Raw genomic sequence first — 14,108 nt, 5'->3', positions numbered from 1 at the left:
ACAACATGCCTATAAATTTAGCATTTTGACTGTATGAATTGATATATATATATATATATACATACAGTACCAGTCAAAAGTTTGGACACCTACTCATTCAAGGGTTTTTCTGAATTTTTTACAATTTTTTTACATTGTAGAATAATAGTGAAGACATCAAAACTATGAAATAACACATGGAATCATGTACTAACCAAAAAAGTGTTAAACAAATCAAAATATATTTTATATTTGAGATTCTTCAAATAGCCACCCTGTGCCTTGATGACAGCTTTGCACACGCTTGGCATTCTCTCAACCAGCTTCATGAGGTAGTCACCTGGAATGCATTTCAATTAACAGGTGTGCCTTGTTAAAAGTTAATTTGTGGAATTAATTTCCTCCTAAATGCGTTTGAGCCAAACAGTTGTATTGTGACAAGGTAGGGGGGTATACAGAAGATAGCCCTATTTGGTAAAAGACCAAGTCCATATTATGGCAAGAACAGCTCAAATAAGCAAAGAGAAACGACAGTCCATCATTACTTTAAGACATGAAGGTCAGTCAATACTGAATATTTCAAGAACTTTGAACGTTTCTTCAAGTGCAGTCGCAAAAACCATCAAGCGCTGTGATGGAACTGGCTCTCATGAGGACCGCCACAGGAATGGAAGACCCAGAGTTACCTCTGCTGCAGAGGATAAGTTCATTAGAGTTACCAGCTTCAGAAATTGCAGCCCAAATAAATGCTTCAGAGTTCAAGTAACAGACACATCAACATCAACTGTTCAGAGGAGACTGTGTGAATCAGGCCTTCATGGTCGAATTGCTGCAAAGAAACCACCACTAAAGGACACCAATATTAAGAAGAGACTTGCTTGGGCCAAGAAACACGAGCAATGGACATTAGACCAGTGGAAATGTGTCCTTTTGGTCTGGAGTCCAAATTTGAGATTTTTGTTTCCAACCGCCGTGTCTTTGTGAGACGCGGTGTGGGTGAATGGATGATCTCCGCATTGTGTATTTCCCACTGTAAAGCATGGAGGAGGAGGTGTTATGGTGTGGGGGTGCTTTGCTGGTGACACTGTCTGTGATTTATTTTGAATTCAAGGCACACTTAACAAGCATGGCTACCACAGCATTCTGCAGCGATACGCCATCCCATCTGGTTTGGGCTTAGTGGGACTATCATTTGTTTTTCAACAGGACAATGACCCAACACACCTCCAGGTTGTGTAAGGGATATTTTTACCAAGAAGGAGAATGATGGAGTGCTGCATCAGATGACCTGGCCTCCACAATCCCCCGACCTCAACCCAATTTGAGATGGTTTGGGATGACGGCAGAGTGATGGAAAAGCAGCCAACAAGTGCTCAGCATATGTGGGAACTCCTTCAAGACTGTTGGAAAAGCATTCCAGGTGAAGCTGGTTGAGAGAATGCCAAGAGTATGCAAAACTGTCATCAAGGCAAAGGGTGACTATTTGAAGAATCTCAAATGTAAAATATTTTTGGGTTACTACATGATTCCATATGTGTTATTTCATAGTTTTGATGTCTTCACTATTATTCTACAATGTAGAAAATAGTTTTAAAAAAATAAGAAAAACCCTTAAATGAGTAGGTGTGTCCAAACTTTTGACTGGTACTGTATATATTAAACCACAACAAAAAAGTGCCATTTTATTTGGGACTTAGAGTCTTGCTTTAATGTACCTTGTCTGTTAAGAACACCCCTTACAAAAAAAGATTGCAGTTTTGAAACTGCAGTAAAAGTGCAGTAACTGCAGTCGACAGGTATTTTGGACATAGTAATAGCAGAATAACTAAAATTGAACTGCAGTTATACTGCACTGTAACTGCAGTCGCACTGCGAAATTACTGCAGTAAAAAAACATTATTTGGACCCAGTATTTTCAGCATACTGCACTCTGACTGCAATCTTTTTTCCTAACGGACACTTCTGATACTTGTGTTGAGGTGGTTATTTTTTGTGCATTTAATTTATTTTACGTCATACCACCTGTACACTGTTTTCTGGTTGACAGGGGCAGTTTGTTTGGAATGAACTCGAGCAAGATGGACGACGCAGACCTAAGCCGACTGTACACAGCTACCTCTCTAATGCAGATCGATGACAATATCATGAGGTAACGGCAGGCTATCTCAGACTGTGGTGGCCATTTTGAAGTGATCTTGTCCTTGTAATTGTTGCCTGATGTGTTTTTTTGTTAATGCATTTCACAGAAAGTTCCATGGTCACGACACGCTGAAAGAGTACTACGAGAAGGAAAGCTGCGTACACTACATTCACAATGTGAGTGAACACGGACCAGGCCGGTGTCTCCCAAAACCTTCATAGCTGAAGTAGTACATTATTGTTCTTGACGACCCAGACTCAAGTCTCCTGTAGAAACACGAAGTGCTTCATTGAACGAATTTTGCTCGGCAAGGCTAAGAAGATTGACGTCAGATATTTATTTTATAATTGTTACACTATTGTGATTGTCGGGCTGGGTTGTGGAGATTTATTTTTACTACCTTAGCTACTAAGGATTTGAGAAACCTAGCCCAAAGTGATTACAAAGTGGTTTTCAAACTTTGATTAATGACTATGACAATCCTATTTCAGGTCAATGTGCCTCTTCTGTTGGTCAACTCCTCAGATGACCCTCTGGTCCATCAGTCACTTCTGACCATCCCACGCACACTCGCAGGTATTAGCTCTATTCATTAAGAGTTGTAACTAATTGAGTAATCATCACAATTATTGATTCATTAATACCAAGTATTTATTAATAGTGCTTGATGGCAGTTTTAGTAGCCGGTAAAGGATATCTTCCAAAAATCGATGGGAGTAAATGGGACATGCTCACCAAGCTCACAATTTATGGCCAAATCACCTCAGAAACGTGTACTGAGCATTCTTATTTGATTACATTTAGTTTAATGCAAAATCTTGATACACTGGTCATTGTGACGATGTGTGATGTCATTAGTAGTAGCACAATTAATTATTCAACCAACTCCAGGGTCACATCAACTTAGCCACTTCTTCCTTTCTCTGCTGGACACACTATCTTTAAGTGTTGACCGCTAAGTGTTGATATATCCTTCTCTTAGCTCTCTTTCGGCAGCATCTCCCTACCCAGACAGTCTTGTTGAATTTTTCAGGGCCACCCCCCCCATGCTGTGTGGTATTATTGATAGGGTATGTGTGTGTGTGTGTGTTGTCAGTGTTTGTGTGTGCACTTTTGTGTGTGTGTGCGCCATGTGTCGCCCGCATTTAAAGTATTTTTCTACCTCAGTGACCCTTTTTAGTGTGTAAATCAATAGCCACAGGGCTTGTAGGAGAAAGGTGCTGGTGTCTACTGCCCCTGAGACCAGGACTGCCCAACCCTGTTCCTGGAGGGCTACCGTCCTGTAGGTTTTCACTCCAACCCTGTTCCTGGAGGGCTACCGTCCTGTAGGTTTTCACTCCAACCCTGTTCCTGGAGGGCTACCGTCCTGTAGGTTTTCACTCCAACCCTGTTCCTGGAGGGCTACCGTCCTGTAGGTTTTCACTCCAACCCTGTTCCTGGAGGGCTACCGTCCTGTAGGTTTTCACTCCAACCCTAATCTAGCGCATCTGATTCTAATAATTATCTGGTTGATAAGGTCCTCTGTAGCTCAGCTGGTAGAGCATGGCGCTTGTAACGCCAAGGTAGTGGGTGCGATCCCCGGGACCACCCATACACAAAAATGTATGCACGCATGACTGTAAGTCGCTTTGGATAAAAGCGTCTGCTAAATGGCTTATTATTATTATTATTATTATTATTATTATTATTATTATTATTATTATTATAAGCTGAATCAGGCTAGTTACAACTGGGGTTGAATTGAAAACCTACAGGAGGGTAGCACTCCAGGAGCAGGGTTGGAGAGCCCTGCCTTAGACCCTGTAACTCTATGCCTGGCCTGCATATTCCATAGGGGACTGTGTTGTGGCGGTGTTCTATAGGGGATATAGGCTATCCTCGCCACCAAAGGCTACTAGAGTGCAAACAAACTATTGTATGGGACAACTGCGTAGACACCAATATGGAAGTAGACTCATGTACAGTCTGTAGGCGCACACAAACATGAGTAAGGGTGAGAGTGTCATGCTCTCTAATAAAGGTAGATGGGTTCAGTCAGTCGGTGTTACTCCGGTTCGCCTTAACGGCCAGCACTTAACCCCATTAGCGCTGTCTGTCTGTATCTGGAGGTCACAGTCAGGAAGCCAGCCAGCGAGCATCCGTCTGCCTGGGCTCTTTCAGCAGCCAGTGCTGGCACCAGCTGTCTCTGCTGTGTGCCTCTCTGCTCCCTCTCAGCACTGATGAGCTGCCTTTAACTGGCCTGTGTGTTTGTGTGCGTGTGCTTCCTCCAAATGGAGCGCTAATCACAGGTCAGCTGCCACCACCTCACCACTATCCTTATTTACTTTACATAGAGACAGACGCTGATCTAGGATCAGTTCTTTTTGTTTTTAAGTCCTAATGAATAAGATGATATGGACAGGGGGGGACCTGACCCTAGATCAGCACTCCTACTCTGAGATGCTTTGTAAATACAGGCCCATGCCGGTCAGTGGGATGCCTGGTCAGGGCAGGCCTGTGGCTGTGTTATTTACTGACTGTTGTATTATTTACTCTGGTCACTAGTGTTTCTGTAATGGTGCCGCCTAGGCCGGCGTGAAAGACTGGGTTGCGGTTAGAATAGAAAAGCAGTGTGCTCCACGTTTTGTAGTCTATATAGACTTCTGTCCCATACACGTTTGATTTGCATCTGAGCCTCTCTTGCGTTCAGTTTGCAATGACTAAATGTTACGAGAGGGAAAGGGAGTGCTACATAGAAAGAGTGAGAACGTGAGAGAAATAAAGAGCGTGAGGGCTGAGAGTGTTGGGTGGCAGAAATGGAAAAGGAGACTAGGCCTAGGAGTCTGGCTCTGCCAGAAAGAGCTACCTGCGAGCTAGCACAAAAATAAACAAATGAATTGTCAGTACATTGGCAATATCTAATTCATTACCTCATCAATTTGCACAGTTATATCTACCATTCAAGAGGTGTTCTGCATCATGTTTACTGCATTCAAGTAAGAGTGCAATGACCTAATCTAGATGAACAATAGAGCACTAAAATGGCTTCTGTTGCCATTTAGCCCAATACATTTTGACTTAGTCTACAGCATTTTTCAGAGAAGTAAAAAGCTTTACAGCTTTTCTTACTTTCAAGGCATACATATCCAATACAACTATTGGTATACAGTATATAAAAGGATAGTTCTGCGACTTGGCATACTTTGGTGGTATCTTATCTAGTAATAGGCCAGTAGTAACAGCATCCACCAAAAGCCGTTGTTTACGTAACGACACCACCGCATGCTAACTGTTAGCATCGTTGTATCTCTCTTTCTCCACCTCCCCCAGAAAAGAAGCAGAATGTGATCTTCGCCCTGACGCTCCACGGGGGTCATCTGGGCTTCTTCGAGGGGGCTGTGCTGTTTCCCCAGCCACTCACCTGGATGGACAAGGTCATAGTGGGCTATGCCAACGCAATATGCCAGTGGGAGAGACACAGACCGCCCTGCCAGAGGACACGTCGTGGTCCCTGTCCACAGGCCAAACGTAAAGCTTAATGCTCACGTATGTTGTATGGACACACACTGCCAGGGATAAAACAGGGATGCCAGGACTGCCATGAGACCAAAGGCAAAGTTTCACACTCTATATACATTTACAGGCGTACACACATACATTTATTGTTTATTATTAATATACGCACATACAGTATCCTGCCTCAATACCTCTTCCTCTGTACTACTCCCCTAACATCCTGCCACCTGTCAATAAAGAGTCACTTTATCTGTCACTCACTCTATTTTAAAGGGACTCAAGTGTATAAGGACACAAATATGCCCACGAGAGAAGGCCGAACCCTGTATTCTTCGAAAGGGAGACGGGATGACTTATGGGCACAGTAGCTCGCCTCTGACTTGGTCGGACTATAGCTTAGATGGCCATTGCTTGTGCTTAGAGAAACACAACATTCAATGACCTTAATTGAAAGCCTTACCCATGGACTATTGCTTCAGTCAGTCGAATGGATGGCACTCTCTCCTCTAAACGTGGATACACTGTGTAACCTGCACATGCTGGTGAACAGCTACAAGGGCCCCACAGTGGCTTATTGGTCAGTTCTGTCCATGGAAAAGAGTGTAGAGGAGAGTAGTTTCTGTGTGCAAAGTCCCAGCCAGCACCCCTTGGTTCTCACACTTGGGTTTCTACTTGATCCTGACTCTCCTAGCTGTTTGTTCTGAGTGTGTACTGTTGTGAGCTTGAACCAGTGAGGGTGAAAAGCACTGGGGGGTTTCGAATGGGAGCTCTGTGAGGTTGAAACTCTGAAGGCTTTTGTTAAGCAGAGAAATCGAATTCCTAGAACAGACTTAATTCTATTTCTATGTTAAGCTTCTTTAACAAATCTGGTCTGGGCCCTAGTTACAGTATAGGCTAATAGGTAATACTTTCCTGGTCAGGTCACATCGTCTGAGGAAAAACTGTGATAGTATATTTTGTCTTCACATTGTCAAAGTGCCTCAAACTAAGACTATCTTTGATTTCAAACCAAAAAAGGATGGCAGTGGTTTTAAAGTACTTTATGACTATTCTCAGTACACATACATAATGTTCAAGGACCACACTCTGTAAATGTCTGACATTCTCGGGAAGCACCCAACCCCACCCAGAACACATTAATGAAAAGTTCCCTTGTCCAAACAATAATTATACTTACTGTATTCTTGGTGGAACAGCCTCCAAAATTCTTACTGGTTGGCTTGCACTACACTGCACTCCACTTCTGAGAATCAAATATATTGATTCTTATAGATTGTAACTTGAGTTGTGAGTATAGGAATGTTTCTGACCATTCTAAGAAGTTGATTCTTACAAGCCGAGTGCACTGTATTGACTGACTAAAGGCCTTATTCACATCCACTGTGGGGGAAGGGTCCCCTCAGCTGTCCTCAATTGAAATACCGAAACAAATGTGACTGTGTTCTTCCTTATTCCTTAAGACCTATGCCTTTTAATTTTATTTTTTACAAAGTAGGTTGAGCTTTACCGTATGTAAGTTTAGGTGCAAAGTCTGACAGCAATCTTTGTTTTTTTTTGTCCTTATTTTCACATTTTCCATTTATTTATATTTGATCTCTTTTAAGAGATATTTGTCAAACTTTTCTGTTGTGTTCAAAAAATCATTATTGTTTCTGTAAAAAATGCATATGGTGTGGTTCCTGAGATGTAGAGCACAGACTAAGAGCTCACAACTAAATTGGCTTAAATACTCTGGTGGAGATTCAGTCAAAGGTGCATTGTAGAGAAATGCACTTCACTTTTAAAGGTAATTTGCACTTGAGCTGACATCTAAATGTGATCTGGGAATTTGGGGTTATGTTGATCAGTGCAGTGCGTTTGTCGACAATGCACCTTTGATTGAATCCCGGGCCTCTGTCTTTTTATCTGCGCTTGTCTGTATTCTATTTCATGGTATAAAAATGGACCAAGTTACTGTGTTTATTATTGGGTAGATGAGAGGAGTTGCGGGACTGAGAGCCTTACTGAGAGAACTAAGGTCATAACATAACTTTCACTATCTTTCCCTATGGAATTCATCCTTTGTTTGCCTTATTTATTTGTTTTGTTTACAACCCCTATAGATGTACAATGATGTTCAGTCATTATAATGTAGAATCACAACTTGGCGTGACGTATAAAGTAATCATGTGTGTTTTTGGTTCCGATAGATAAGGGTGTGCAAAATGCAATACGTTTATGAAAAACTGTTTGGACTTGTATCCTTGAAATAAATACATTATTTTGTTGTAGATTTGTCTGCATTTATTTTGTATTCCTATTATGTTTGTGTGCAAAGATCCTACAAATCAAGGTGAACAGATTGTCATCTTTCTTTTATATACAGTTTATTGTACACGGTGGTGACATGCTCATGCCTCTGCACCAATTCAGAGGATAAAAACTGCTCATTCATCTCCAAGCATGGTCAAAAACAAACCGAGATGGGCATTTGTTGGATTCATGGCCTTGTATCACCGTGAGGGGAAAGGGGAGGTGGATAGACCAAACTGGGACCTGCCAGGTTTAACTAGCGCTAGCTGTGTGGGTCAGAGATGGGTTACACAAAGCACGTCCCCACAGCACAGAGAAAAGCTCAATGGTTAGGGCTGTTAAGTAACCCGGGTAAGAGCGAAGGATATATATAGTCTCCTCTGTGCTGTTGGGAGTGCTTTGTTGGGTGTCTAATACTTAATAACCGCTGGAAAACAAAAACCATGCAATACCACACCCCTTTTTTTTTTTTTTTTACAGTTTTCTAAAGCCACACCTATGTTTATATAGTGTATTTCTCCAGAGTCTGTGGGGTGGGGTCTCCATCTAGATGGAGAGGTGGCAGATGGGGACGAGGGGGTGTTCAGTCGAACAGCTTGGCTGCTATGGCTTTGCCGTCGTACTTGGAGTTCTTGCCCTCGAACTCGGAGGGCAGGATGTCCGCATCAAACTCCTTGTAGTAGTTGTCCAGCTCGTCTCCGTGGACAAACACCTGATTTGGTAGACAGACAAACCTATGAACTAAACATTTCTCACCATATACACTCAGTGGCCAGTTTATTAGGTGCACCCATCTAGTACCCTTTGCCTCCAGAACAGCTTGAATTCTTCGGGGCATGGAGACGTTGCTTAATTGGTTTCAAGGGACCTAATGTGTGCCAACATTCCCCACACCACCGCCACCAGCCTGTACCGTTGACACCAGGCAGGATGGGGCCATGGACTCATGCTGATTACGCCAAATCCTGACTCTGCCATCAGCATGACTCAATAGGAACTGGGATTCGTCGGACCAGGCGCCGTTTTTCCGCTCTTCAATTGTCCAGTGTTGGTGATCGTGTGCCCACTGGAGCCGCTTCTTCTTGTTTTTAGCTGATCGTAGTGGAACCTGGTGTGGTCGTCTGCTGCAACAGCCCAGTTTGTGGCCCACCTGTTAGCTCGCACGATTATTGCCATTTTCCTTCGACCTCTCATCAACGAGCTGTTTTCACCCACAGGACTGCCACTGATGTTTTTTATTTGTCGTACCATTCTCGGTAAACCCTAGACACTGTCGTGTGTTAAACACCCAGGAGGCCAGGATTTTCTGAGATACTGGAACCTGTCACTGATGATAATACCACGCTCAAAGTCGCTTAGGTCACTCGTTTTGCCCAACGTTCAATCGAACAGTAACTGGATGCCTGTCTGCCTGCTTTATATAGCAAGCCACGGCCACGTGACTCACTGTCTGTAGGAGCAAACCATTTTCATGAACAGGGGGGTGTACCTAATAAACTGGCAACTGAGTGTATTTTTCGTTATTGTATTAATGTATTTACTGTTAACTATATATTACACGTTGATAAAGAACCCATTCACCTTCATTATTTGTTGATTCATATAGTTTTATCATGTTACTTCAGACATTTCTCCCATAAAAGCCCATGTTTTTCCCACTACTTTCCCACCAACCTCTCTCACTATAAAAAGGTTTCATTCATTCTTTCATGTTCTTTCTCAGGGCCTGTTTCACTCACTCTCTCAAGCAGCTTGCCCTTCATGAGGGGCTTGACCACGTTGTAGGTGGTGGTGAAGTACCAGGGTTGGTGGATGAAGTGGACCGCCTTGAAACGGGCAGGGAAGGAGTCCTGATACACACAAGAGGAACAGAGGTCCAATTTGTTACAGATCTCACCACAACTATGTTCATAAATAAGCATCCTCATTGTACGAGTAACGGAAAGGGAAACTAGAATTGTTGAGCTATGCCATAAAGAGTTCAGCACATGTAGGTGAAACAGATGGTCTGATTTAGAGCTGGGACGATAACCGAAAATGTCAAATCAATTATTTTTGTATCCTAAGGTAATGTGCTGTTTACTATTCCTTTGGAATGTGTGTAAAAGTGACCTGCAACATGTCCACCATCTTCTTGAGCTCAGTGGGTTTGATGCCAGAGGCCTGCTGCATGGTGAAGCCCTTGAAGTTCTCAATGATGCAGAAACCGTTGATCTGAGTCTCCTCATTCTCCAGCAGGCTCTCCAGGATTACACAGTAGGCACGCAGGATCTGATGAACATATATATACACACAGTCACACACACACACACAGTCACACGTGCACAGACACACACACACATTTGAAGCACACACCTGTTGACACCTTTGTTGTCAACATGGCAGAGGAATGAGAAAAGGGCCAGCACTCACTTGATTATGATTGCAATAATAGGAGCTTTAGTTTTAATTTTCTTTCATAGCAACATGACTCAATAGACCACACTGGCATACGTTTCGGCCAGTGTGTGGTCTGTTAAGTAATATTACTATGAAAGAGAATTAAAACTAAGCTTCTATTATTGCAAATCATAATCAAGTGAGAGCTGGCCCTTTTTTCATTTTTAAGTGATTTATTTTTGGTTCCAATCACCCTTTTTTACCTGTCTACACATAGATTTGTATTTAATTTTTAATTTTTTTGAGTACGTTCTCCTCTAGTGAGTGTGACAGAAGCCCTTGATAACCACAGATCTCATGATCCAATTCAAATGATTATTATCAAGGGCTTGCCCACATGATTTCAATTATCAATAACTCCCATTTGACAACTATTACTGTATATCTATGAAAACGTTGGTTCTGTCATGTTTTTAGTGCCTTTTGGGGACCACCAATGTATCTCAAATGTAACATTGTGGGGACCCAGGTCCCCGGAAGTCACCTCGTCGAAGGTGATCTCTTCGTAGTCCCAGTTCTCGATGTTGAAGAGAAGCACGATGCGGCCATACTTGTCTCTGCTGGACAGGATGCCTGGGTAGCCGGCCTCGATGGTGCTGCGGACAGCCTCGGGGGTCAGGTTCTCGAACAGCTCTGGGTAGTCCCTCCTGAAGCGCACGTAACCTGAACGCAGACGCAGGATCATCAATATCAAATAGACTCTGGCCAAGTTAGGAGTTAAGCAGACAGGAACTTCAACAGACGCGTATGTTGTTGCTTGGTTAGGTTTAATCAAACTACATTTCATTCCAATGCCAGATTCAAAATGATCATGTGCACCATAGCGTAGCTTCCTTAGCCTGGTCCCAAATCTGTTTGTGCTCTCTTGCCAACTTCAACAGTACTTGGCAATATAGCAACAGATTTGGGACCAGGCTATAGCTGCCTGTCATCGAAAGATAAAGCATTTTTAACACATCACATCAGCTTGAATGAAATAGACAGAACTTGCTCACTAAGCTTCACTGACATACTGTACAGTAGTTTGAGAGAACCCACCCTTCATTAGGTCGAAGGCTCTTGGCACGTCGTATTTCCTGGCGCGGATGAAGCGGACCAGCATGCCGTCAGGCTTCTCTCCGAAGGTTTCCAGCACCCCTTTGGCCAGGTCGTCCTCAGCCTCTGCCTTTTCCTTGATTATTCCCCTCAGCTCCTTGACTGCCAACACCCGCTTCTCGTCTGTCTCGTTCAGCTCATCCTTGGCCTGTAGGGAACCAACAAAGCATCAGTCAGTCAACCTCAGATGAGGTCTACAACCTCAGAACTGGAGAGCATCCATCTTTTTTCAGATGATAGTGCTCTATGTGCATGTGGCATCAACACAGTATGATGTCATGCTTGTTCTTGGAATTTACAATGAAGTGTTCTTGTTTTTGAGACCAGAGGAGTTTGTACAGGTAGTCTGGACTCCAGTTGAACTCTCAACACACATGATTTGTGGTTTTACTTGAGTTTGTGGTAGGGCTTATGATGCGAAGTGAATCTACAGTGTGAGGTTTGTGAGAGAGTGACCGCAGACCTTCTGCACGGTGTGGTCAGGCAGCTTGGCGCAGGGTCCGAACACGGGACCGTGGTCCTTGACCGTGAGGCGCTCCAGCTTGGCCCTGAGAGCCTGCTCTTCCTCCGACACCATACGGAACGTTCCACTCTGGGTAGAGAGGGTGGCTGATGACATAACCATGACTTGCCAACAAAAACACCAAAGAGCTACCTTGCGAATGAGGTTTAATCCACGACGTACGCCCATATACAATCCAAAAGGAGGCCTCTATCAATGGGCTTTAGTGTTAGCATTGGCTAATCTCCCTCACATGAGCGCAGTAAAGTCTGGTAAACCTGGGCTGAGATCTGATTAGGGGTTAATGAAAGCGATTGACAGCATCCAGCACTAATGTGCCTGAGAAATGTTGAGCTGCCATTGTCCATGGCACAGGAAGTTATGACTTGAGTCATAGAAATAGATTCTATAGGTTGGCCATCCCCATTTAAAGTCAACGTTGCCTGATGGGTGGACTGTCTGGCGGCCATATTGAGTGACATTCTATTTATGCTGTTTAAGTAACCATAATGTGGGAAGTGAAGGAAGAACATAACAATAACACAATAAGATTATCTATTGTGGATTGCATCCTCTGAAGGAACATGATGCATTCTGTTTCTGCTCTTCAATGGATGAAAATTAAGCACCTGAACTGAACATTTCTGAACATCTCAGAACTGACTCTCAGGCTTAGAATGTCTCTACATTTATCATTCCCCAGACTTGTTACTTTTGACATTGATCTGCAATACAAACACCACTGAATGGTTTGAATAATTACAGTGCAGCATCTATGCCTGTTGCATACAAAGAGAGGAGCTTAGAGGTACTTACGACGACAGCCATTTCTTTAGTTGTTTAGAGCAGCTTTGTACCCACTGGAAAATAAGAGGGATTTGATTATTCACAATTGGAGAACGGATTGTATTCCAGGAAAACATCAAAATAAACAATGAACTTATTGTGCTCCAGGTTTAAACTCCCTCCATCTTAACCCCCCCAGCATTTGTAACACTTCAGATCGTGCACCTTATTTGTCTCATTCGCGTTCTATGTTTAGGTTACTTCCATTTCAGGGTATTGTCAGGGTAAATTCCCTGAAATACAGTACATGGATTGGTCCAGCTGCCAACATTTCTAATTCTGTGTTTGAACAGTGAAGACATTTATACCAGTCCATTATCTGATTAACTACACGGTTTATGATTATCTGTGTTCTTTATATAGCAGGCTGTATCAAATAAAAACACCAGACTCGATCATAATATCACTGACACAATAGCACATTTGTTGTATGGACAGGGTCAGGTATGGGTTAGCCACTCAATTCAGAAAAGCTGTGCAAATCATCTAGTGCATTCAGATTACCAGAGCTACCATCAAAATCATCAAGAGCTACACATGCAGTCAAAGCTTCCCTCAATTTCTGATTGAGTCAGCTAGAGAGGTCTGCGACCAAAGCTCTGAAAGCAATGGACTCGGATGCAATGATAGTCAGAGCTACAGGCAGTGGATTCCCAAGTCCTCCACAAGGCACAACAAGGAAGCTGAAACATTCCACCTGTCCACATTGAGATATGCTCTATCAACCACAAAGTATTCAAATCTCTCCTGTTTCTCAGATTTAACCCCCAGCGTTCAACAACCAAACCAGCATACAAGGCAATGCACTGCCTTGTAAAACATGGGAGAAATATGTAATAAAATACCAATCATTTTTCACTCCTTCCTCTGAGCAAAGAAACTTCCTAATTTGGGCTCCAATCCAGCAACACTCCACTGGATCCATCAGAAATGCCAAACCCCCAGCAGGATTTGGAAAGCACCACCCCCCTGGGTGTGAGGGAGATGGGTCACAGTGGGTACCCCACACCGGAGGCTCCCAGATCGGGGAGATTGAGCCTTACCTGGGGAGGGAGGAGGCTGGGCGCTGTCGAGAGTCACAGGAGTCTGTGTGGAGCAGGACCGCCGGGCCCTATGATTTGTAGTGTCGGGATTAGTGTCGTCACACTGGATCATGCCCATCAGATTTCTCTGATAATCAGCATAAAGTGGAAAGGGGGGAGAAGAAATGAGGGAAGGACAGAAGAGGGCAATGATGCTGAGCCAATAGAAGTGAAGGCAGGGTTAGGGTGGGCTAGAGTGACGTGGGTGAAGGGAGGGGTTGCTGTGAGGTGAGATGGA

The 14,108-nt window shown here is 43.4% G+C and overlaps 2 protein-coding genes across 2 annotated transcripts in view; one reads left to right on the top strand and one right to left on the bottom strand.

Moving 5' to 3' along the window:
* LOC121532122 (monoacylglycerol lipase ABHD2) overlaps nucleotides 1–7,884 on the top strand; it is a 35,983-nt gene extending 28,099 nt beyond the window's left edge. The window contains exons 8-11 of the mRNA XM_041837838.2: nucleotides 2,027–2,128; nucleotides 2,226–2,295; nucleotides 2,611–2,695; nucleotides 5,429–7,884. Of these exons, the coding sequence (XP_041693772.1) occupies nucleotides 2,027–2,128; nucleotides 2,226–2,295; nucleotides 2,611–2,695; nucleotides 5,429–5,637 (466 nt within the window). The 3' untranslated portion in view covers nucleotides 5,638–7,884. The remainder of the gene's footprint in view (nucleotides 1–2,026; nucleotides 2,129–2,225; nucleotides 2,296–2,610; nucleotides 2,696–5,428) is intronic.
* Nucleotides 7,885–7,951: 67 nt separating this feature from the next.
* On the bottom strand, nucleotides 7,952–13,898 carry LOC121532123 (retinaldehyde-binding protein 1). Its single transcript, XM_041837839.2, has 8 exons — nucleotides 13,832–13,898; nucleotides 12,759–12,802; nucleotides 11,904–12,032; nucleotides 11,384–11,588; nucleotides 10,830–11,008; nucleotides 10,019–10,177; nucleotides 9,646–9,756; nucleotides 7,952–8,618 (listed from the first exon to the last, which is right to left on the bottom strand). The coding sequence occupies exons 2-8, from the start codon at nucleotides 12,768–12,770 to the stop codon at nucleotides 8,490–8,492; spliced, it is 924 nt and encodes a 307-aa protein (XP_041693773.1). The 5' UTR covers nucleotides 12,771–12,802; nucleotides 13,832–13,898; the 3' UTR covers nucleotides 7,952–8,489.
* Nucleotides 13,899–14,108: the final 210 nt, after the last annotated feature.

This window comes from Coregonus clupeaformis, chromosome 19 (assembly GCF_020615455.1).
Source record: "Coregonus clupeaformis isolate EN_2021a chromosome 19, ASM2061545v1, whole genome shotgun sequence".
Classification (NCBI taxonomy): Eukaryota; Metazoa; Chordata; class Actinopteri; order Salmoniformes; family Salmonidae; genus Coregonus; species Coregonus clupeaformis.
This window is presented reverse-complemented; position numbering and strand designations above follow the sequence as displayed.